Here is a 25,642-nt window from a genome sequence, read left to right as displayed (position 1 = left end):
CCTCATTTGGGTTAAGATGCATGAAAAAGTTTCTCAAACTAAATGTAAAAGATGACTAAAAGATTCATCTTCCCGTGACACATAGTATTAGTCATATCCGATAAGTTGCTTGCGTGTATTTTCGTCGGTGTTTTTGATTCCCTTTCCCCCTGCGAGGTTGCTCCTCGAGCCCGTCTTTCTTTCGCAAAACGCAGAGTAGTTCTGCGCCCATAGAACGTACATTAATTACTTCTTTTTTTACATAGAAAACGACCTTTGTTACATGTCTAAATTCAGGGTCGGAGTGCTCCTTTCTTTTTAAATAGGTCTAACACAAAAAACAAATATTTATTTTGTAAAACTAATTTTGGTTGTTTACATACAGACTGTTTAGAGAGGGTCAACCCAACTTTTCGGCAGATTCATCCACTAGTTGAAATGTTTAAGTATTCGCTCGCTATACCTTATATTTGTGAGTAAAAAAGATCTCATATGTGGCCGCCGGCTTTAAGAGTAGGCCTAAATAATATTTTTTTGAATAAAATAACTTATTCCGGACTTCAAAAATAGTCTATTGACCAAAATACAATTACTACAACTAATGTATAGAAGAGTGGGTCGCGCATACCTAATATAATATCCCTCCCTTTCTAACTAGTAAATATGCGGAAGAAAACGAATACAACATTTTATATCGGTATTCACATGTCATCTATATGTCCCAGCCATTACATAAAGTGCATTTTACTTCAGAACAAAATTGATTCTGTTATATTTTGAGTTAGTAGGGTCTACGAAAATATTAAAAACAACTGGTCTTTATTCATCCTTGTCATTATCATAAGACTATAGACTGCAAAACTGAACGAAAGAGTACCCGGATAATACGAGATTCAGCTTTTCGGTGAACGGGTGCCCGAAGTACCCGAGTCCCTACTGTCGGAAATGCGGCAAACAGAGCTCCTACAAAAAAGTGCCTGCCAAAATGGTTGTATAGGTAAACTGAATCGCTGCCAAAGAAGGTGCAGGTATATAGGTAAACTGAGTTCCGGTCACACAAGATGAATAGGTAAGTTGAGTCCCAACACAAAAAAAAAAATTGAACTTAGTCCGGGCTGAATTTCACCACAAAAAAATGTTTCATTTCACATGTGCCATGTCATCTATAGTTAAAGTGAGAAAAACACATTTTTCAGTTCGATATACATAATTTTCGACGGAAGGTTATAAATATCCTCCATTGTTTTTTCCCTTCAATGAGTTGCCTATTTTTTCCTATTATGCAACGATCAGTTGGTTTTTCATTATTATAATTTTGAGGATTTTCCACTAAGTTGCACGGTTAGTTGGGTCGATTTTAATGAAGCACTTCCATGAAGAGCAGCAATTCAAGAGTTGAAGGCATCCCTGTAAGTAGTCATGAAATATAAATTTGTAGCCAATAAATAAGGCTAGATTCCTTTGGCTGTCCATGATCTCCATTTATACCAAACATTTCACACTGCACATTCACTGCCTTGTATATAATGTAATATATTCTGATAAAAACAAGAGGTTTGCTTCAGATAAAATGTTGAGACATTCATCTTTCTGCCGAATTTCAAAACTGGAATGGTCTGGGGGAAAAAATCATATTGTAAACTGCCAACACGACTTGATGTATTATGAAGAAACAAATATTTTACGAAACTATAACAGCATAATGTTATACTCGTAAGTAGCTTCCACCGAAGTCCAGGTCTAATTCACAGCTGAGGTACGAATGATGCTCAGTAATGACAGTAATGACATTTGGAGTACAAACAGTGTGTCTTGCAGTTATGAAAGTGCTACTCATAGGGCTAGTCGTGCTTCAATAGCACTGTCTCGCCCATTGAGGAAATCAATGGCAAACTACCTCCATCTTGCCTAGTATGCCTCATTTTGGTGCCCTCATCAGTTTTTGTGGTTTCGCTGTAACTGCATAAACTCTGGTAACACCGTTTGAGGATTCAGCCAGCCTTCGGGCTGGTGACCAAACAGATAACAGATAATCTCCACGTATTTTTGTCAGATAAATCGGACTTGGTTAGCGAAACTTATGATCGAAGGGATTCTGTTCATCTTCACGAGAGTAAGAAAATGTAGAATGTAGATAAAAGAAGTGACTGTTTATTGATCAGGTTCCTTAACTATTCTTTTGGGACTGACCCCACCTAGCCCCACTCAAGCACTACCTGAACACACCGGGTAACGCTCAGTTAACCGGGTACCCGAGTACCACAAATCCTAGGAAGTAGCTCACTTCTACGTGGTGCTAGGGAAAACATTTCAAAGATAAGATTTCTCAGAAAACAGATTCAAAAAGTGACTGTTTCTTGAGTTGGCATTACTTCTCAGAGTGTAGATCAAAGAAGTGACACTTTTTTTTAAATCTGGTTATGTTCCCTATTTTCCCATTGATGGTCTTTAAACCTGATTATTTCTCATACAGCGTTTCATTTCTACATATATGAAGACTATTTTCTATTGCGAGGTTCAAGGACCTTTGTTTACTTTCTGTTTATTTTCTCTCAGGCCATTCTCATGCCCATCAGATCAGCAACGATCATTAATCATTTTAACATCCTCTAAACTACAACTGCTATGTCCATCATTGACTTTCGACTCGCTTTCTCGAAACTACTCGAGTGAACGATAAACTTCAGAAGCTCAAGAAGCAATTAGCTGTATCATCCTAGAAGATAAAGCTTTGTTTCTTGACTAAATTTCGCTGCAGACTGCCAAGCGAACACACTCTCACCCGTGTAACTTTCCGTGCCACTTGTAAAGACTCTTCGAGCATGACTCCCTTTCTAGATCTACTCCAAACTTCTTCGGACAATTTTATGAATCAAGAGACGACATTATCAGCCTCTCGTACATCGGAAATAGTTTCCGGGATTCTGAGTTTCAGATTACATAATATGAAGTCCTTTTCATTAGGAGGCTTGGAAATACTCGTGATCTAGCCTGATACGAAGTTTGATTCAAATCTTAAGGAACAGGATATCTTTCTATCAGAAACTACTGTAAAATCCCCTGATACGATTAGGTCTACGTCGCATTATAATAAAAGTTGTCCGCTTATTGCGATTTGTTCAATAGCGGTAAGGAAAAACAAGAGGAACTCGTCATGAATCGAAGGGGGCGTGAAAGCCGAGTAATACAGCCACTAGCTTCTCACCAAGGCAACCGTGGTTCGAATCCTGGGGAATGCATGTAGGGTTTCTGAAATGAAAAGTTACGTTCCTATGGTTCGTATTCCACGTAAAACTGGAGCTCCTCTGTCTATGATCACATCAACAGCCACGTAAAACTAAAGGCTGAAATAGGCGTGCTGAAATAGGGCTTACGTGATTATGTGTCAGCCTGACCTCTCCACTGCAACCTACCACGTTGTTTCTTTAATTTTCACCATGGCTTTTACACCTGTGAATCAATGGAACTCCGATGTTGAGGTTCAGGATACCTCACAAGAGAATTCAACAAATTCACTAAAGAATTAAGACACGATGTACAAATCTGGCTGCCAGTAGATTACTGTCAAATGAATGCTACAGAACTTATTTGCGTCTTTGTGAAGAACAAAACTGCAAAAATAAATCGATCGAACGCTGAAGAGAAAGGAAAAAGGCATAAATGTGACAAGATACATATGCTAAGGAACCTTACGTTCCGTAGCACCTGAACTCTGGACAAAATAAATAAAATATGCCATAGAAATTGCAAAAAATACTGGGAAAAAGACCAGCTTCCTGAAGAGAGTCATGTCCATCCAGTTGTCAGTCATAAAGGATCTGATGCTGAAAGCGAGATTTCTGATGATTAACTGAAAGCCGATTCAAACCAATGTTTATACTGTAAATAGTTACATATTCGCACGTTAAAAAAGCGTATTTAAAACTGCCATTGTAGGTCCAAAGCCCTCATGAGAAAAGCTGGTGGAAAGTGTATTCCAAGACCTCTTAATAACATTTGTTTGAATGCTATTCACAGTTAATTATTAAATACCGGAGGAAACTTGTAAGCAAACGGCGAAGCAAATGTCACTGTACATGCAACTTGTAATCAGCATTTACAACTTCATGCGAGGTGCAAGATGATGCGGTGTCCTGCGCTATCGCTGGAACATCGCACGACTTTCCCAGCTACTAATCCATATCCTTCTATCAAACACAAATACAAAGTTATCTTTAAAAAAAAGTGAATTCGTAAGCATGCACTTCTGAAATATATAAACTATGTATAAAATATCCAAATGTATATTGTGTTAAAATGTGGATTCCACAAGATCACGAGGTCCTGAGAAATGATGTCAAAGTTGACGCATGGCTGAAACACATTTAAAAACTGTTGCTTTTTGCGTTCAACCTGAGATAAAAAAAATATTGAAACATAACTTTAAAATTCAAAACCTACATGAATTAACGCGAAACGAAAAGAGAAAAATACTGTTATTTGATTTTCCGTAGGCCTATTGGTTATTTCATAAACAACCTCCAAACTTGCCTACAGTATTTTGGTCGACAGGAAGTGAAATGTTCTATGAAGCTGATTTTGGAACTTCAATCATATCCAAATTTTAATATTATTTTACGTAAATGTAAATTTAAAGATACCTTACTGGCCTTATTGTTTCTCCCTTGGTCAGTTACTCTATTTTTTAAATTTTGTTATTGGGCTACTTCTAGTTAATGACTTATTCTGACTTGGTAGGTCCCCGTGCCCTTCCCTTTGATCTATTGGTCATTGTATTATTTATTTATTTATTTATTTATTTATTTATTTATTTATTTATTTATTTATTTATTTATTTATTTATTTATTTATGATTTGCTACTTGTTTAACGCTGCACTAACACGTCAAAGGTTTTCGCCAACGAAAGGAGGGGAAAGAGCTAGAGTTGGGAAGGTTGCGGGCGTGGCCGGAATTAAAGTAGAGCTCCAGTACCTTTCTCGTGTGAAAATGGGAAACCACGATTATTATTATTATTATTATTATTATTATTATTATTATTATTATTATTATTATTATTATTATTATTATTATTATTATTGTCCAGTGCCCGGGGTTAATTCTCTAGTCAATTGCTAGTTTACCCTTTTTTACCTCAGATTATTGTTCTATATATATGCTATTTGTTTAACGTCGCACCGACACAGATATGTCTTATGGTGACGATGGGATAGGAAAGGCCTAGGAAGTGGAAGGAAGCGGCCGTGGCCTTAATTAAGGTACAGCCCCGGCATTTGCCTGGTGTGAAAATGGGAAACCACGGAAAACCATCTTCAGGGCTGCCGACAGTGGGGCGATTATTGTTCTAGTAGGTAATGTAAGGATCATTTAAAGTAGGTATTATCGCGGGTCGTCATACTTCGTGGAAATGTTGATCGGGCTATTCATTTGGCATATCTATTAAATGTTTATGTGAATAACGTATTATCCCGCCCCATGGTGTAGCGATAGCGTGCCTACCTCTTACCCGGAGGCCCCGGGTTCGATTCCCGGCCAGGTCATGGATTTTTACCTGGATATGGAGGTTGGTTCGAGGTCTACTCAGCCTACGTGATTACAATTGAGGAGCTATCTCACGGCGAGATTGCGGCCCCGGTCTAGAAAACCAAGAATAACAGCCGAGAGGATTCGTCGTACTGACCACATGACACCTCAATCTGCAGGCTTTCGGGCTGAGCAGCGGTCGCTTGGTAGGCCATGCTCTTTCGGGGCTGTTGCGCCATGGGGTTTGGGTTTAAATCATGTATTAATATTTTGTAAGCTATACTAATCATTCTGTGTATCTCAAACTTATAATATAATCCATTTTCGAGTCTACCTTAATATAAATGGCAAGGGTTAGTTCCCTTCTTGACTGGAACTTATCTGTCGTACATTTACCTTAAGCCGTTTCCTTGTCGAATTTCTTATTTCTATTGATGAAATCGTATTTGGTAACTTTACTTTATTTCGGATTCCCATGACAACTGAATTCTAGTGAGCTCATCTCTTTGCTTCCCCCTGCGCAAATGCATTGCGAAACCTTGGCTCTCTGCTGTGATGACTTAATAAGCCGTTTTCAGTAACTCTTGAGTATGGAAAACACATGTATTTCTGGCTTTGTTCGCCTGTCTGAACAAGATTTGACATTCCATAGCTTTCTGATCTCGTACTCTGATTCCTTACACACTACTCTGCGTTTGATGTGTAACAATAGCTAAACACACATAATATAATCGTCGCTGCACCTAGAAAAACTGCTATGTGATAATATTTCAGCTTAGAACTCTGACCGGAAAGGTTCTGTCATCTAAGTTTCAGTATTGCATGAACTATATCAAGGAATTTTCCTTCTAAGTGATACATGTGCTGCGGGCCAGTATTTCTCCCCTCAACATTGTCACATAACAGTATTTCGAGGCGCAACGACGGGATGTTAAATCTCCGGTACACATTTCTATATGTAATCAGCCAAGATCAAGAATTTGATACACTTGAGCCTTGTTCGCATCCCACTATTTCTTTCAATCGGGCTGAGTATTTCAGACGATAGAGCGCTGGCCTTCAAGTCCCAGGTTGGCAAATTTGATGCAGGCCCAGCCCGGGGGCATGTCAAGGTGCTCAAATGCTGTACACCCCCTCGTGCTCCGACATCTGTTCAGACTCTGTATTCATGCAATGACAGATTATTGAAATGGAAATTGAAGTAGGCGAAAAATTAATAAATACGTCGAAATATGCAGATGACACTAATCCTTGCTAGTAGTGTTGAAATCCTACAATTATTCTTGGACACAGTTTTTACAGTTGGGGAAGAGATGGGTCTAAGTATGAACACAAAAACATAATAATAATAATAATAATAATAATAATAATAATAATAATAATAATAATAATAATAATAATAATCCACTGATGATTTTCTCACTTCAAACTTAGATATGGATATTAGAAATGTTTTTTATGATAGTGTGAATCAGGGTATTGTATGGACGTTAAATATGGACAACACCTGACTCAGAAAGAAAGGGGAAAAAAGAAAGCTTTCGAAATGTTGTGTTAACAGAAGAATGCTTGGGCATATTGTATCAGAAATGAAGACTGAATTTAATTGGTGGTAGGAGAATGATTTGGCGAAATTTGACCAGACGGAAAACATTGATAGGACACATCTTGAGAAACTCAGGACTTGTTAAATTAGTTTTTGAGGGAAGTGTAGGGGAGAAGAACGGTAGGGATGGGTCAAGCCATGCCATAAATATAGATTAGAGCAGATGTAGTACGGTCTAATTATGAAAAAAAATGAAGCGAATAAGGTAGCATGGACAACAGCAATAAAGCATTCTACGGATTGGAAAACCCAAAGAACAACAGCTTTGCACATAACAATGGCCAATATTATCCGTCAGTCTCAATAGTATGTAGACAGAACACTTACCGCTCGACCGCAATCCTTTCACTCATTGTTGGTTTGTTTTTTGACGAACATTCACTTTCACTCTTAGAAGTGGATCGAGGATAATGTAACAGGACCTTTTAAACAGTATTTTTAGAATGTTTTTTGTACGCAAGTGATCGACCTAATACAAAACAAGTATTATAGAATACACCTACCGGCTTCACTCAGCGCCTTGTGTTACAAGCTGTGGAGACATAAGGATTCATCCGTTATCCTCAAGATGGATTTCCATTATTTCTCCTGCCGTCTGGATAATGTCCTCCTTATGAGCCACGACTGCTTCCTTCTCAATTCCTTGTGCACTCCATCGCACATTCCATAACGACACCTTCTCTAATCAACTACAAGACACTGTTACTTACAGTGAGTAGCAGAATGATTTCTAGCAGACTCCACGGATGGAGCCAAATTTGAAGGGAAACGCGAAATATCTATGGGACAATTTTAGAGGAAACATTTTTAATATTATCGTTATTACGAACTGAACCGTAGTATTTTCTGTTTATAACGTCATATTTGAACTAAGCAGCAAAACTACATTCACTGGAGCTACAGGACGTCTGAAATATCTGTGAACTTGGCTTCTTCTCAGCCCAGGTTTGTTTTCTGACCAACAAGGTTCGTACCGTGTCATTGTAACAGGCTGTTGGATAGCCACGTCCTATGGATGATGTCAGAAAGTATCATAAAAAATGACCCTTGTGCTTTTATTCATGTAGTCATATTGAAAATAAGGACAGCTTGAGTAACGAAGCTTCGTTTAGTCCGATTTAAACTTCACCATCTATCAAGAAATAAAGAGGTGTTATGCTATGTGAACCATAACTCCAGTTCCCCGTCCGTATAGCCTATGTTAGATATCTTTCTTGATCTTCTTTCTTTGACGGTTCTATTAGTTTGTCAAATAAAGAACCGTTCACATTCAAGCGAAGAGGCGGAGAAGATTTAGAGGTACTGCGAGGCATTAACCAGATCGTCCATCCGAGGAAAGTAAGTAATTTGTTGTCATTCACGAGGGTTCACTCGTTAACCTGTTTACCTCCACATCCGATAACTCATCTTTATTGGGATGAACGTTTAAAACCTTTGTCGACAGACCATGAGTTCTGTCCTTATCTTAGGTGTACGGAAGGATCTGAGGTATATTAAAAACAAATATATAAGCTTCACTTACGAAAACCTGTCATCACCTACAGAGAATTACACCTACAGAGAATTGGCATCCTTGAAGATGGTTTTCCGTGGTTTTCTCATGTTCCCAGAAGCAAATGCAGGGGCTGTACCTTAATGAATACCACAGCCACTTTCTTCCCCTTTCCTAACATATCGTTGCCTTAAGATCTGACGTCAAACAAATAGGAAGGAAAAACCCACCATCACAACACGGATTCCTGAATCAATGGATTTGCCTGAGAATAATAATACTGACTATAAGGTCAGTGTAAGTATTATATATATATATATAAACATCAGTTGTTTACTTCAAATATTACATGAAGAGTATATGGCATTCGAAATGTCTATAGTGTGTAGAATACTGACGGCACCTCTACCAGTTGCCTGTATTTTGGACAATCAGTTTCAACAAGAGCATACGATATTTCAACAACTTTTCAAAGGAACTCCGACAGTTGAACAAGATAGAGCCTCTTAATTTGAAGTTTTGTATTTCGCGGGCTGTAATTCTCTACAGGTGATGACAGGTATTCGTAAGCGAAGCTCATTTGTTCGTCAGAGCGCTAGACACACCTCAGGTCAGGATTGTGCGAAGAAGAGGTCATTGGGTTGACTCATAAATCAAGTAAAGATCCGTGAGAGCTAATCCGCCCTCCAGATACGAGTGAACGCTCACTAACGAGCTTTTCTGCATTACAGAATTATGGAAATAAGGTCCCCTCCAGGAAACAACACAAAACAGAGGGATTCTCCTCCACTGCTAAGCAAACGAAATGTCAAAGCTATATTAGCTTGCCTACGCAGACGCGGATGTACCGCGAGTAGACTAGGGAGCAATTCAATCATAGAAAAAAATCCCTAGAATTTTCGCCACATACACGTTGTTTTAAAATTCAAAGCAAGAGGATAAAAACAAAGAATACATCCAGGATACCCCTGCCTGAAGTATGAGGTGACAAAGAGGTAACCCTAACAGGCCTTCAACTTGTGATCGTGGGCTGGCAACCACTTAGCCCCTAGCTGAGTCTGGCGTTACTTCACTTCATTGTGCCACGCTCCTCACTTTCATATTTCCTATCTGACCTCTCTATAGTTCTTTTCTGACCCTAGCGGGTCACACTTCAAAGGGCAAAATCTCATCCACTTTGCGCTGTATTTCCTCTCAAAACAAATATTCCCTCTCCCTGCTGATCGTGTAGGCTTACTGGCGGCGCCCTCATGAAAGTTACGAACGTACAATATAAGTCGGGTATACGCTAATTCTTAGGTTTATGTTTGTGTGGGCTACTACTTGAGGTAGAGAAATTAAGTTCGGTAACAGTATAAATAAAAGTGTATGAACGTGGTTTAATGTAGCAAGGAAACCTATATCATATTTACGTTTGTAAATTACTTTGTAAAGAACTGTAAAAATGAAGCTCAAAGTCATTTCACTTATACAGACAATCTGTTATAATAATTACCTATATTTTTAAGAAGGAATCGTAGTTTTTCTTTTTTTTCTTTTTTTGCTTTTTCAAACATATGGGCATTTTTGTATTCAATTTCACTGTCCTAATGAGAAGGATGAATCTGTTTATCCTCAATTAGTTCAACTACGGCTTTAGCGACAAGTACGAGTATAAGATTGTCGCCCTTCGTAACAGTTGCAGAATGAAGAGAAAGAGTTCTGATCCTTAGAATAACGAAAGTATGGGAAAAACAACCTAGTATCACAAAATTCGAGAAATGATTCTGAAGATATAATAAACCTAAAATCGCAGACTATTTCGTGTGAATGGTGACGAATATTAGACTGTATGATTGCGCTAGTAGGGTATGTAAGATGGGAACCTCGTTGTTTTACAACTAAAATATGCAGTGTTTTCTATAATTACTAGCTCCTATATATAATAGCGTAAATATGCATAATACATAGCTTTTACCTTGTATACATAAATTTTAAGAATAGAATACTCCCCTCCTCCACTTCCGGACCACAAGAAATTGAGGAGAGAGAGTATTCAGCTTGTTGGCAATCATTACCTATTACAACCAAAAAAAAAAAAGTCAACATACAAACAAACATAATTCGAAAGAAATACACTACGGAGTACATTTGAACAGAATACACCAATACAATATATAAAAGAATACGTTGAAATGTGGACAAACAAGAAGGCAGAACAAGCAATTAAAGTTAGAATTATTATCGACCTTAACAATTATACATAGACTTGAAGTTATATCGCTGTTTATCGCCAATTCATATTTTGTATAGAAATGAAATGGCGTATGGCTTTTAGTGCCGGGAGTGTCCAAGGACATGTTCGGCTCGCCAGGTGCAGGTCTTTTGATTTGACTCCCGTAGGCGACCTGCGCGTCATGATGAGGATGAAATGATGATGAAGACGTCACATACACCCAGCCCCCATGCCGGCGAAATTAACTAATTAAGGTTAAAATTCCCGACCCTGCCGGGAATCGAACCCGGGACCCCTGTGACCAAAGGCCAGCACGCTAACAATTTAGCCATGGAGCCGGACATATTTTGTATTGGGCTCCGTTAAGCTTACAGTATATTTCCATATTGTATTTTACTTGTTTTCATAACGATTTTCCTTTCTACAACTATGCTCCATATTTATTTATTTTGATAAGCATTGTTTTATTTCCTTATTGAGCATTCTTCAATCCATTATTTAGCGTAGTTATCTTCTGTTTTGTACAAGAATGTTAATATTCCTTTTCTTTTAAGTATAAGAGAGGGCCACGATCCTAACTTCGCCACTGATAAATAAATAAATAAATAAATAAATAAATAAATAAATAAATAAATAATCAACATTAAAACAGTCCCACATCACTTAAAGACAAAGCCTGGTAAGATAGAAAGAGATGACAGCTTCAAATACCTCGGGGAAATCGTACAGCTGAAAACTAGTGAAAGAAAAGCCAGCTACACCTGGCGAGAGAAGATGCCCGCTGCTTTGCGGAGGACACATGCTTTATACAAGAGAAAAGCCATCTCAAGACGAACTAAATTAAGACGCTACAGCATTAAAACAGTGTTCCTGTATACTCGAGAATGTCTCCAAATAACAGGAATGTTGCGTCGGGACTAATAGAAGCCGAGAAATTTGAGAGAAAGATCCTCCGCAAGAATGGGTCCAAAAATCTTGGATAGACATTATACCAGGAAAGCGAAAGATTGAGTCAATGAGGAAAAAACTCAAATTTTATGGGAATCTGTTTAGAATGGATGAGAAGAGGCTGACAAAACATATTTTTAAAATAGATGACAGAAGACCTAAAGTTTCCGACAAATGGTTCAGGGAGATACGAAAGGATCTTGAGCAATCTGGATTAAATCGTGAAGACATCCTAAACCGAACAAAGTGCAGATCAGTGATCGACAGCTTCAGAGGTTTCCATGGCGAGCAGAAGGATGGACAGAGGAAAGAAAGCAGAGAAAGAATGCTAAGATTTTGGGCCGCAAAGAAGGCTTCCAGTAATGTGAGATTGTTTTAACGTGGTCTCAAGAAGCCGTAAACGAGAAAAACTATGGTGATGATAATAATAATAATAATAATAATAATAATAATAATAATAATAATAATAATAATAATGATAATAATGCGTAGACCGATTTTAACAGACGCCGGATTTTCCTCGGATAATGAGTTCTTAAACATGCCGCACGTGTCTCACATTTAAGCACTACTAAGTGTCAACATACTGACACTGTTATTTAATTCCACAAAGGTGAGTAGAGAAGATGAGCCCCTAAGCAACAATTAGCTACAAACTCAGTCAAGATTCTGAAAAGTAAGTTGTGTTATACTGGTATCTATTACCACCGACTACATGATCAATTTTAAAATCATCATTAAATGATAATTACCGAGCTCGATAGCTGCAGTCGCTTAAGTGCGGCCAGTATCCAGTAATCGGAAGATAGTGGGTTCGAGCCCCACTGTCGGCAGCCCTAAAGATGGTTTTTCCGTGGTTTCCCATTTTCACACCAGGCAAATGCCGGGGCTGTACCTTAATTAAGGCCACGGCTGCTTCCTTCCACTTCCTAGGCCTTTCCTATTCCATCGTCGCCATAAGACATATCTGTGTCGGTGCGACGTAAAACAAATAGAGAAAAAAAATGATAATTCTGTAAACTCACTCAATCACTTGTAAGAAGAGAGAGACAGACAGTATTTCAAGTAATCTCTGCTTACTAGTGTTACTCCATTAAGCGAGCTAAATATGTTCCTATGCACACGTCCAACCAACTAATGAATTAATTCTTTACTTATCGTTGGAGAAGTATGGTCAGGCAACAAGAACAAGGATTCACCAACAGATCTCCAGTATTCAGCATCTTACCTGAAAATAAAAATAAAACAATCTTAATGAAACTTCTATTAAGTGACTATTCTAAGGTCAACAACAGTAATGTTTCCAAAGTTGAAATTCTCTTTAGCAACTAGTGAGGGATCCAAGATTTAGAGGAGTCATCGTCCACTTCTTATAGACTAAAGGGCATGCAGGAATACGGCACAATGGAAAAGAAGACTTTACCGCCAAGCAAAGGATAGCCAACAACAATATTTCAACGCTATCCTTCTTCCCTGAACAGACTTACGCTTTATTATCCGACAGGGGGCTTACGGAATGGTCTAAACGACGGACTCTAATAAGCAAAGTAAATGGGTGAGCAGAAATGTATTGTGGAAAAGATTAAAAACGAACGGATTTTGAATCTGTATAAGAAGACATTAGTGTGCAGTGTATCATTTGTCTGTCCTTGCAAGCTAGTGGGTTAGAATACCACTGTCGGCAGCCCTGAAGATGGTTTTCCGTGGTTTCCCATTTTTACATCAGGCAAATGCTGGGGCTGTACCTTAATTAAGGCCACGGCCGTTTCCTTCCCATTCCTAAGCCTTTCCTTTCCCATCGTCGCCTTAAGACATATCTGTGTCAGTGCGACGTAAAGCAAATAATAATAATAATAATAATAATAATAATAATAATAATAATAATAATAATAATAATAATAATAATAATTGTTACGGGGTTACCCGTGGAACAGCAGAGGGGAAAGAAGGTGCGGGCTGGAATGGGTCTAACTACAAAGCTAAGATATTGATTAAAATTGAATTAAAGGTTATATTTTCAAAATTAGCAAAACTTAACAATTTTGACATAGAATTAGAACATTCAACAAATAACAAGAAGTTAACAAATCAGGTACAAGACCAGGAAAGGCCAGATTTAGATATACTTTAATGATCTGGGCTTCAAGCCCCACCTTTTACAATTCCTGAGCTCTCAGCTCACAACCACATATTACCAAAGGGCAGAAATCCCCTTATTGCATGGAGCACTTGCTCCCACCTGGTAATGTCAAGCCTCCTAGAGGCACATATCCAAATACAAGAAAGAGCTGACCCGCTCTCAATTTTTCAAGCCTATTAAAGGCCACAACGGACTTTACTATTAACTGCCCTTAAGGCACACTTACAATGAAACAGGGGTATCTTGTACCCAACCTTAGGGGCCTTAGTAGGAAAAAAATAGGTTAAATTAATGGCCCGCAAAACCAAGTAGAAATCTTTTAAAACCTAAGAGGCACTAGGCCGATGAAGCAGGGGGCTATACCCAAACTATGGAGGTGACTCGTATACAGAATAAATTTAACACATTAAGGGAGATTAGAAGAACGGTTACGAAAACGTAGTCACCTCAAGTTCAAAATGAAGGGGAGCTCGAGAGGGTAAAGCACTCTCTATCCCCGATTTACAGTTAAAGTTATGATAAGTTTTACAAAATTTTACATGTTTCAAGATAGGTTACATAGTAAAGGTTTCGGACCTTCCCCGCGGTTTAGACTGCTGAGCTAGCGAGAAATAAAGAAGTTAAGTGGCCATTACATTGTTGAAGAGCTGCTGCCGGATGAAAGAGGCGCTTCCCGCCTCCTGCTACACTTCCATACACTAGGCTAGACGTTGTTCGAGTGGCGAGGAGCCGTGAAAATCAGCAGTTTTTAAACCCTCGGGGAAAGTTCCAGACTTTTCATGAATAATTAAGACACACCCACTCCACTTTATTGGCTGGCTAAAAGTTACACATCAAAATTGAAGAAGAAGGACACGATTGGTCAAAAATTAATTACAGAAATTCTGGATTGGCTAAGTTCAAAACTGGCGGAAAGAAAATATTTATATTGCCAACCCACAAATAAAAGAACGAAAATTAGTAATAGGAAAAATGAGTACAAAAATATCTTCAAGAAAAGTTCCTTCACTTCGCACCAGGGTGCATGATCATAGTTTTTTAGTAGAGACATCTATAAGAGAATGTCCACACTTCTTGATTAATGGAAAACAAAACAAATTGAACTCCACGCAGTATTGACAACTTTGTAATCACAAAATTTATGGTAGTGCCATCTTCTGAGAAAACTTATAAGTTAATCCAGTTTGTAAAGTTCAGAGTTTCTCCTGTAGAGGATTACTTAAGGCGGAAAATTCAAAAGTGCGGCGTAGGGGCGTACCAACCGGTACAATAATAATAATAATAATAATAATAATAATAATAATAATAATAATAATAATAATAATAATAATAATAATAATAATAATAATAATTCCTGTAACTGCCAATAATCACAAAAGGTTGAGGTACATAAGGAGATCTTCAAGTTCTTAGTAAAACTTCTGACGCGGGAGCCTCATATTTGAACAAATTTAGATAGAGACTGCTTATTACAAGATTAGACCTCTACCTTAATCATGCGAGGCGTACGATTAAACCACTGCACCACGTAATCACAACCACTTCCTTTCCATACAGCATACTGTACATCCATCATAAAATAAAGTGGAGACACCTTTGTAGTACAATGTAACGAATGGAAGGAGAGTGCGTTCACAACACAAAGTCATCCAAAAAAATAACTAGCCTTACAGCTCTAACGCCCTGTAATATGGCAGGCCCACTGACTACCTCTGTTGTCATAAAGCCTGGGAAAGGAATCCAGCATTCAGACACTAAGCTACAGCACTGCAATTATCATTCTCTCCTTCCTTCTGGGAAGTGCTTTGAGCTGATGGAGAAGTATGTAGGTGCCTTCCATGGCAGGCGCAAATGATGGGTTTTAAAACACACAGTATAATGTACAAAGAGGAAACTTCCGAGCACTTAAAATAACAGTATCTTGCCGTTGAACTCGGCTGCCCTTATATGAAGCAAGGGCTCTTTGCTGTGTATTCTAGACTTCTAGTAACTAAACAAAAATAAATTATTACCCGTACAGTGGACTCCCACTTATCCGACGTAAACAGGCCGGTGGTAGGTCGGTTAAAAGGGAATAGGAAAAAAGTCGTGTCAAATTTCCCTTTGAGAAAATCAAATTATCATAAATATGTCTTGCTAGCAAATGCTTCGCTACTGTATTCTACATTCTGTACAGATTTCTACGTAAATTACTGTAAACACAGTGAGTAAGATTTTATTAAATTGCATATCTCTTAGCGTTATGCGAGAAACACCGCGGGGAGGCTCCCATACGTTGCTTCCGATGTAAGGTGAACGTTGGGGAGTTTTCATTACAATGGCAGGCTACGTTTCCTACTGTCATTCACAAACAAGTTAGGGAGATTCTACGATAATGGCAGGCCACGTGCCTACTGGCCGTGTCGTCTCAGAACTCACTAGTCTCAAAACTCACGAATTCCAAGAAGAGGATTTGTAAGAGTAGGTTTATTTACCTGGGCCACTCTCAAAACTCACGAGCCGGGCCAGTTCTTCTTTGTACGGATAAATGCCCACCCTATCCACACAACAGCTGTAAATATTTGAAAGTGTAATCGGAATTGTGCGAAAAGGTCCATTGCTAGCGCTAGCCGGAACTGCGTGCCCTCTTATAATTGGCACCTCTCTCATCAAGAAGTGGGTTGTCGTATACCTCGCAAAGTATACGCGACAGGAGGTTGAGAAACCCACACACATCAGGTACACACTGGTGGGCTGTTTCACTTAAAATTCTAATCGAGATTGGAAGTTTTGATTATAATGGCAGGCCTCCTTGCATACTATCAAATATACGAGTAAAAATTACAAGCATTACCTACAGCTCTATCTAACGCACACGGGATCGAGATACGACAAAAAGTCATAGGTATAAAGTTGTAGATCTCTCCAAACTGAGCGACGATTGTGCTATCACAGATAGCCTAAGCGTCCGAAGAGGCGTACTAGGGAAATGTGGAATGCGAGTGTGGAGTGAGCCAGGAAGTCTACAAAATCACCGGCATGCACGCACCAACCGACCCTATAAGCTACATTTTCGCATCACTGACATTAAGGTCTGGTTACATAAGGAATGACATTACTAACATTGCTCATACCTGTCACTTCCATATTGTCAAAGCCAAGAATGTGTGGGGCAGATGAATTAAAGTAATATATTTGTTCTAGCCCAAACCAAAAGGCACAGTGCCCTGTAAATACTGTCTCTCCCCAGAAATGAGGCTATCATTGTATGTATGTATGTATGTATGTATGTATGTATGTATGTATGTATGTATATTTGAGTACTACGTTAAGAACGGCTCGGCATATATTTTAAGTTGTGTCAATAACACAGGTCAACACTCAAAATAGTTCAGAATTATAAGCAGTCGATTGATATTAATTTTGATGTGAAATAAGCAAATATGATTTTTTAAATGTTCACTTACCTACCTCACATTCTCTTGTGAAATATGAATTTAATGATGGGGGGAAATGTTCTTTTTTTCTTCCTTTTTTACTGCTTTTCGCATGCAACTCTTGTTATGTATGCGGTGAAGTGACCTTTTCATCTCAGAAACGCGAACTGACTCCATTAATAAAGATTACTTCGACTGTAAAATGGATTAGAATAAACCCTGGATACCACATATTCGCAGTAATTCATGTGCAGTAAATATTTTTTTCTTCACATTTGGTTTACGTCGCACCGGCACAGTTAGGTCTTATGCCGACGACGGGAGAGGAAAGGACTAGGAATAGGAAGGAAGCGACCGTAGCCTTAATTAAGGTACAGCCCTAGCATTTGCCTGGTGTGAAAATAGGAGACCACGGAGAACCATCTTCAGGGTTGTCGACAGTGGGGTTCGAACCTACTATGTCCCGATTGCAAGCTGATAACTACTTGATCGGCGCATTATTGTAAATCTCCGTGGTTGGTTAAGGACATACTACATGTTAGGTTATAATATGTCAGTGAAGATCCTGATTTTGGCATCTTTCCGAGCAATTTTGGCACTTTGAGTGACAAGCATAGAGAGCGTTTCCATGAGATATTTTAGTGACAGCAAGTATCAGGGCAAGTGAAACTCACATATGCTTGCAGATTATTGTTGGAATGTGATAAGAGATGTCCCTGATATAGACTGCAAATGAAAATCAAAGAACAGAAACACTCAAACACTCCAGTGTATACGGAAGAATTCAATACATACAGATACATCTTAAAACCGAGAGGTAATAAAAATGTGCTGATGTCGTATCCGTTTTCTCTGACCCATCTTTACTTGGAATCGACTACTTTTGTAAAGGAAAGAGAAAACTTGTATTCTTTTGTTGATCAGTGTAATATATAGTATAATAGTATTGGTTTTACGTCCCACTAATTACTTTAACGGTTTCCGGAGACGCCGAGGTGCCGAAATTTTGTCCCACAGGAGTTATTTTACGTGCCTGTAAATCTACCGACACGAGGTTGACATTTGAACACTTTCAAATATCACCGGGCTCATCCAGGATCTAATCTGCCAACCTGAGCTCAGAACGCCAGCGTTCTACGAACTGAGCTCCTCAGCCCGGCTGATACGTAATTTGTAATTCGTAATTTATTTTGCCTTAGATACTGGGCTGTTGAGTACCCGACCAGCCTTCGGGCTGAAGACTCAACATTTGAACCAGTGTTTTCTAAGGTCTTCATATAACATGGAAAGATCTTTTTAATCAAACAAAATGATTGTTTTCATAATGTAGCATAATGTACATTTTATTTACAGAGATGTCCGACTCGCTGGCTGAAAGGTCAGAGTACTGGCTTTCGGTTCAGAGGGTCCCGGGTTCGATTCCCGGCCGGGTCGGGAATTTTAACCTTCATTGGTTAATTCCAATGGCCTGGGGGCTGTGTGTTTGTGCTGTCCCCAACATCCCTGCAACTCACACACCACACATAACACTGTCCTCCACCACAATAACACGCAGTTACCTACACATGGCAGATGCCGCCCACCCTCATCGGAGGGTCTGCCTTACAAGGGCTGCACTCGGCTAGAACTAGCCACACGAAATTATTTATATTTATAGAGAAGATGGTAAACTAGGGCCATCTAGTCTCCATAACTTACGAACCTATTATTTAGTTTTTTTTTTTTAATCAACAAGGGTTTGGAGTTATTTTAGAGTACATTAGGTACGTACCAAAATTCAGAATAGCCAACTGCACTACAAAGCTTACGAAAACGACTGCGGTAATATACACAGCTCTTGTGTGACCCGAAGTACAATTAGGAAGATATCCTTTGGACTAACAGTTAAAATAAACAAATTAAACATGTTAAACCGAGACGTTAACAATTTTACTCGAAGAACCTGGCCACAGACAACGACATTACTAAGTGCATTTGTCGCGTAAATTATTCTGCTCACCACATGCTATAGATGTCCAAATACAATAGGTACATGGGTGTGGTAAGCTAGTTCCCTGGATGGTCAAATTACGGAGTACATTATAGTAATAATGATGGGCGTCATGAAGACAGCCCAGAACTACTGGGGGAGGAGAGGGAAGAAAGTTCACTACTATTCTTGCCTACTAATATCGGATAAAAATATGTGTTTTTCACGTACTCGCTTCCTTGTTGAATGGTCGGCGTAGCGATCTTCGATTCAGAGGGTCCTGCGTCGAGGTTTTATCCGCGTCTGGTTAATTTATTTCCTCTAGCTCGGGGACTGGGTATTTTAGCTTGTCTTTAATACACACACTACTAACAGTCACAGAAACATACAACGCATACGGTTGACGTCAGAAAGGCCATCTAGCCGTAAAGCTGGGCCGATTCCACAAATGCAACGCAATCCACACCCATGGCCGCACTAGGGTGTAATAATAATAATAATAATAATAATAATAATAATAATAATAATAAAGTGTACCGGACGAGTTAGCCGTGCAGTTAGGGGCACGCAGCTGTGAGCTTATATCCGGGAGTTAGTGGGTTCGAACCCCACTGTCGGCAGCCATGAAGATGGTTTTCCGTGGTTTCCCATTTTCATACCAGGCAAATGCTGGGACTATACCTTAATTAAGGCCACGGCCGCTTCCTTCCCACTCCTAGCCCCTTCCTGTCTCATCGTCGCTATAAAACCTATCTGTGTCGGTGCGACGTGAAGCAACTAGCAAATAATAATAATAATAATAGCCAGGATCGAACCCCGCTACCTATGGAACAGGACAATGACAAAACCATGCTCGAGTGAGAGTAAAAACTTTCCGTAAGAGGTAGATGAGGGACACATGCAGCTATGTGACCTTATTCTGGACGGAAACATAACTTCCATTACAGCCATACCATTATCAAGCATTTGTTCAACAATATTGTCAATGGGACGGAATGGAGATCGAGTTAACCAGCTCTAACAAACAAAGACACGGAAGCTTAAATGTCGGAACTTCCGGTGGTCGGCGCAATGTTAGCTGATCAATGTTGCTGTGTAGAACCATCTGCATTTCCGCGCACGCGATCGCTAACAAGCCCTCTACAAGATACAGCTATACTCTGAGACATTTGCCGAGATGTATATCAACACCAAATATAAAACTAGGTTTTTTTTTTAGTAATTTTATGAACCAAGTCATTTTGTTTTTTGGAAATATGAAGCTGAACAAGTGGGATGTACAACAGTCTTGAAAGTGCTACGGCAGCAAGGGATTTATATTGAAGATAAGTTCAAACCGGCTGCGTAGCATAGTTTATTAAGTGTTCATTGCCTATGCTGAAAGGTTCTAGGATAGTAACCCGACGTAGCATATATGTAATTTAAGGTAGATTAATAAGAGAGAACCGAGCTCGATAGCTGTAGTTGCTTAAGTGCGGCTAGTATCCAGTATTCGGGAGATAGCGGGTTCGAACCCCACTGTCGGCAGCCCTGAATATGGTTTTCCGTGGTTTCCCATTTTCACATCAGGCAAATGCCGGGGCTGTACCTTATTAAGGCCACGGCGATTCCTTTCCACTCCTAGCCCTTTCCTGTCCTATCATCGCCATAAGACCTATCTGTGTCGGTGCGACGTAGCACAATTGTAAAATAATAATAATAATAATAATAATAATAATAATAAATAATAATAATAATAGAGATCCATGTCTGTAGTTCAGTGGTAAAGAATCTCTTCTCAGAACAAACGTCTGTGCTGCACCAGTGCAAAACAACCAGAATTTTCACCAGACTGTTGATACTGGCACGCGACCTCCAGTTTTACAAGAAATCTAAACCATAGGGACGTGGCATTTAATTTCAAAAATCAGATATGCATTGGCGAGATTCGAACCGCAGGCATCTTGGTGAGAAGACAATGGTGATGGCACTCCGCTATCACGACCATACACCAGAGGGTGGCATCAAGTTTAGCTTTTACTTCTGTTTTAACGCTACTTTCGTCAAAGCTCATAACAGGAAAACTTATGTAGCATTTATTGACTTGGAAAAAGCCTTTGATAATGTTGAGTGGGAATTACTTTTTCAAGTAATGAGGAATATGGGACTAGACTGGAAAGACAAGCGCCTTATTTTGAATCTATATAAAGCTCAAACCTCGGAAGTTAATACTTATGGTACTGCAAGAGAAGCAAAAATTAGAAGAGGAATGCGACAAGGCTGCCCACTGTCAACCATATCTCTTTAACCTGTTGGAGTTATGCAGTTAGAGAAATGATAGAGCATAAATAAAGGAGTGAATTTTAATGGTATTCAGGTGCACAGTATCCGGTTTGCAGATGATATTCCTCACTTAGTTAATTCTAAAAAGGTTATGAGTACGATGCTAAGAACATGCAAAAAATCCTTAGAAACATTTAAACTAAAAATAAATATAAAGAAAACAAAATTCATGATAATAGACAAAAAGAAGCTTACAGGTAGAAAACACTTAAAATTAAATAACACACCGATAGAACATGTCACATAATTATCCTATTTGGGTAGTGTAATTACCTCTGGTAACAGATCTTTTTTTCAGAAATCAAGAAAAGACTAGTGGTAGCAAAACAATCCTTCCAAAATAAGAAAAACTTACTGGTAAACAACCAACTCAGTTTGGAGACCAGGTTCGGATCCCACTAGTGTCCGGTTAGCCATTTTTGTTCTGTACTTAACATCTCTTCAACACGTACCAAATGTACGAAAGTCGGTTTCGATTACAGTGCGGTCGTGAAAATACAATACTCATTTCTGAAGACCTTTGTTTGAAGTGTGCTACTGTATGGGTGCGAAACCTGGACATTAGGAAAACAGGAAGAAACAAAACTTGAGGCTGCTGAAATGTGGTTTTGGAGAAGAATTACAAAAACAAGTTGGATGGATAAAAAACAAATGACAGTTTTAAAGAACGTAAAAGAGGATTGATGTTTATCAAATACGATCAAGAAGAGGAAAACAAAGTTCCTTGGACACGTGCTTAGACATGACACTCTTCTCCAAACCATTTGAAGGTAAAGTACTGGGAAAGATACCCAGGGGACGACCAAGGATGTCATACGTCAGGAACTCCGTTGGTGAATTGGCATGTGGTTCATATATAGCAACATGAAGAGGCCAGCAGAAGACCGTCAGATGTGGCTACAGCGACAAGACATTGCACTTAGTAGATGATGATGATGATGATGAAAGCTCATAATGTTGTTTAATAATAATTAAAAATGAAATTACATTTTTCTTACATTTTATCTCAAAAGCCCAGATTTTTCTAGGACGTTTTTTAACTTGCTTACGAACTCTACTTATGGGAGATGTATTCCTTCAAGGATAAGAATGGTGCGAGCCATGCGGAATTTGCAGACGGTGATGCCTCGTTATCACAGAGAATGAACAGTAAAATGGCAGAGGATAACATACAAACTCCCAAACAGTAAGGTCGAAGATCATTATCACAGCCACATTGTTAAATACAATGGGAGTGAAGTACAATCTGTCACCGAGGGGAGCTAAAAATAATCCTACCTACTGTATATAGAGGTGTAAGATTCGTTTATCTGTGAAACTTGTTGTTCGTAGTAAAAAAAATAATACTGTTTCCCAATACAATATACAAACTGGTTTGGTTCTTAATGGATTATAATACAAGCAGTAGCAACATCACTAAATATTAGAAGAAAATAATAATGTCCTCATCCTAGACTGTTATGACTTTCAGTGTTCAGTCTACAAGCCCATGCGAAAGAATTAAGTGTCTCCACAAAGCAATACTTGCACCTAGCTCTGTGGCTAGGATAATTCATCGCCTCGTATCTTCAAACCGTAAAAAAAAAAAAAAAAAAAAAAAAAAAAAAAAAAATCTAACCCACCGTGGCCTTGTGGTACCCCTTTACTTATCTTGCTCTTGCCCCCACCCCCATGGTTGAGTCTATTGCTAGAATAGGAATCCTTTTCTTCTCCATTTGCCTCACATGACCCTACCACTTAAGTTGTTTTATCTACACAGTTCCATTCATCGAGTTCATCGCTAACGTAGACTTTATCATCTAAATCAGTGTACCGGTACGTTACATTGTGCCCACTTGTTTGCTCCGCTTTCATCCTCTCCAATGTGTTTTAAATGCTAATAAGTTCTTCTGTCATCGAACTGTCTGTCACTATATAGGGATGAATAATTATTCCAAACTGCTGACAGGTACCGTATTTGTAATTTCAAGATATCAAATCCTAACAAGGTGACAATAGCGGTAATCAATGTATCGCCCCAAGTAACGTTTGTGCATACTATCTGACTTGTAGCTCCGCAGTGAAATAAATAAATAAATTTATTAATAAATTCATTAATCAGTATGGCCTCTTCCTAGTGGTATGTAACACTTAACGCCCGAGGGCAGTGTAGTCTCTCGGAGACAGGCAGAACTTTATGAAATGTACTTTTCTACTTGGTTAATAGATGTCACTAACTTTGATTTTGAGTGCCGCCTAGGGGGTTGGAATGTAAGAGCATTAGTAGTGTATTGTACCAATTTGTGGATTGACACCCGTGAACTTAAGTCATTTGGTCATCTGTTTCTAAGTTGCCACTGCTGCCAGTTCTATTCAAACTAACCAATCAGCCCCTAGCACGTCCCTATAAATACTGGTAATCTTGTACCTTATGTATCTATCTGAATCTTGTACTGTGCGCCGATAAGTGAGGTTCTGCTCCCAGGAGCCTACGGACGAGCTGGGCCAGCATGTAAGGAAGGCGACTATATTTCGATCTAACCTGAGAACTTGTTTGCGTGTGGTGACGGGAAGATACCAGCGTTCCCATCTAACATGTATACAGAGTGTGCCGCGTTTACCTTGTAATATGCAGGTTTCTAGGCTGTCTACGGACGGAATGTAATCCCCCTAGTGCGTATCATGTAATTTTAAAAGGACATACAAGTGTAGACCCTCGTTTCCATTGTTCACTTTCGTTTTGGTGACTAAGTTTATCTAACTTCTAAGTTTTACTATCTCAAAATTTTGGCTTGAAACTTTTCCTTCTTTTCTTAGTCACCAACGTAGTATGGCTTATCCGCTGTGCCACCGAGCCTTCTGCCCTATTAGGTTACATGGTAAGTCATGCCATAGGATTGCTTGAATGAGTTCACCATCCCATTCCATTTTGTTTCGGCCTTTACATTTTGTTTTTCTCTTTCTTGAGCGTCTGGTCTGAGCTTCGACTCCTGTTTTATTTGGATCCTTCTGGTCCATGGGTTGTGTGTTGCACCCTTCTGAATAAAGGGGAACGAGCTACTAAGCTTCTGATGTGGGTTCTTGGCCCGTTCGGCCTCCAAGGTTGAAGTTGAAGTTCAGGGTTCGAGACCTGTCTGATATATAACTATTTGAAATTGACGGTTCGATTCCCTACTGATGTGTAACAATTGTCATTGGAAACTATCTCCTTGTTTTCTGATAAGGGCAAAGTGCTGTGTCAAATCAAACATAATATAAGACTAGCAAGTCTTGTCTTGTAAAATGGAAGCTACTTCTCCCATGTTAACTATTGTTGATTAAGCTCTAAAGATTATTATAACACTTATATCTTTCTGAATTGTTAATTCGCTTATTACCATTTATTAAAATTGTTTTTGTCGCCTTGAACAGATACTAAAACTATTAAAAAAGGAAAAAATATATATTTTAGGAAATATTTTGAAAATTTTTAAAGACATGTGTGGTCTCTCTGTTCAGCTGCCTAGGCCCTGCCGCTTCCTCCTGTCTCCTGCCCTTGTTGGCGTAATAATAATAATAATAATAATAATAATAATAATAATAATAATAATAATAATAATAATAATAATAATAATAATGGATTGTGGCCTCCAGCAAGGCTTGGTGCAGGTCTTTAGATTTGACACCCACTGGTGACCTGTGCGTCGGAGAGAATGGGAAGATGGCGCACACACAATCAGCCCCGAGCCAGACTAATTAATCAATTAAGGTCAAAATCCCCAAACCGGCCGGTAATCGAACCCGGACCCCTTAGACAAAGACCAGCATGCTAATCAGTCAGCCATGGAACCGTACAATTCAACTTCATAGACATTCACCTACCTATAACTCAATATTTTCAATAACATAACACAGTGATTTACGCAAGACTGAACGGAACGGCACAATGACTTACTCCTAGCTTACCAGTGGGGGAAAAAAAACACACAAATCGCATAGAAATCTTCTAGGTTATGACGTTTGTTTCTTGAAGAGGCTCGAGGGGAGTACAGAATTCATATTCTTGAAAAAATATG

General features: G+C 39.0%; 1 protein-coding gene across 2 annotated transcripts in view; it reads right to left on the bottom strand.

Moving 5' to 3' along the window:
• Positions 1–25,642, bottom strand: part of LOC136866868 (rho-related GTP-binding protein RhoU-like) — a 377,788-nt gene that overhangs the window by 148,366 nt on the left and 203,780 nt on the right. The window contains exon 3 of one of the 2 annotated variants that reach the window (XM_067143971.1): positions 12,963–12,989. The exons of the other annotated variant lie outside the window; for it this stretch is intronic. Coding sequence (XP_067000072.1) covers positions 12,978–12,989 — 12 coding nt within the window. The 3' untranslated portion in view covers positions 12,963–12,977. Of the gene's footprint in view, positions 1–12,962; positions 12,990–25,642 lie in introns of those variants that run through there. 2 annotated transcript variants of the gene reach the window in all.

This window comes from Anabrus simplex, chromosome 1, assembly GCF_040414725.1.
Source record: "Anabrus simplex isolate iqAnaSimp1 chromosome 1, ASM4041472v1, whole genome shotgun sequence".
NCBI lineage: Eukaryota > Metazoa > Arthropoda > Insecta > Orthoptera > Tettigoniidae > Anabrus > Anabrus simplex.
This window is presented reverse-complemented; position numbering and strand designations above follow the sequence as displayed.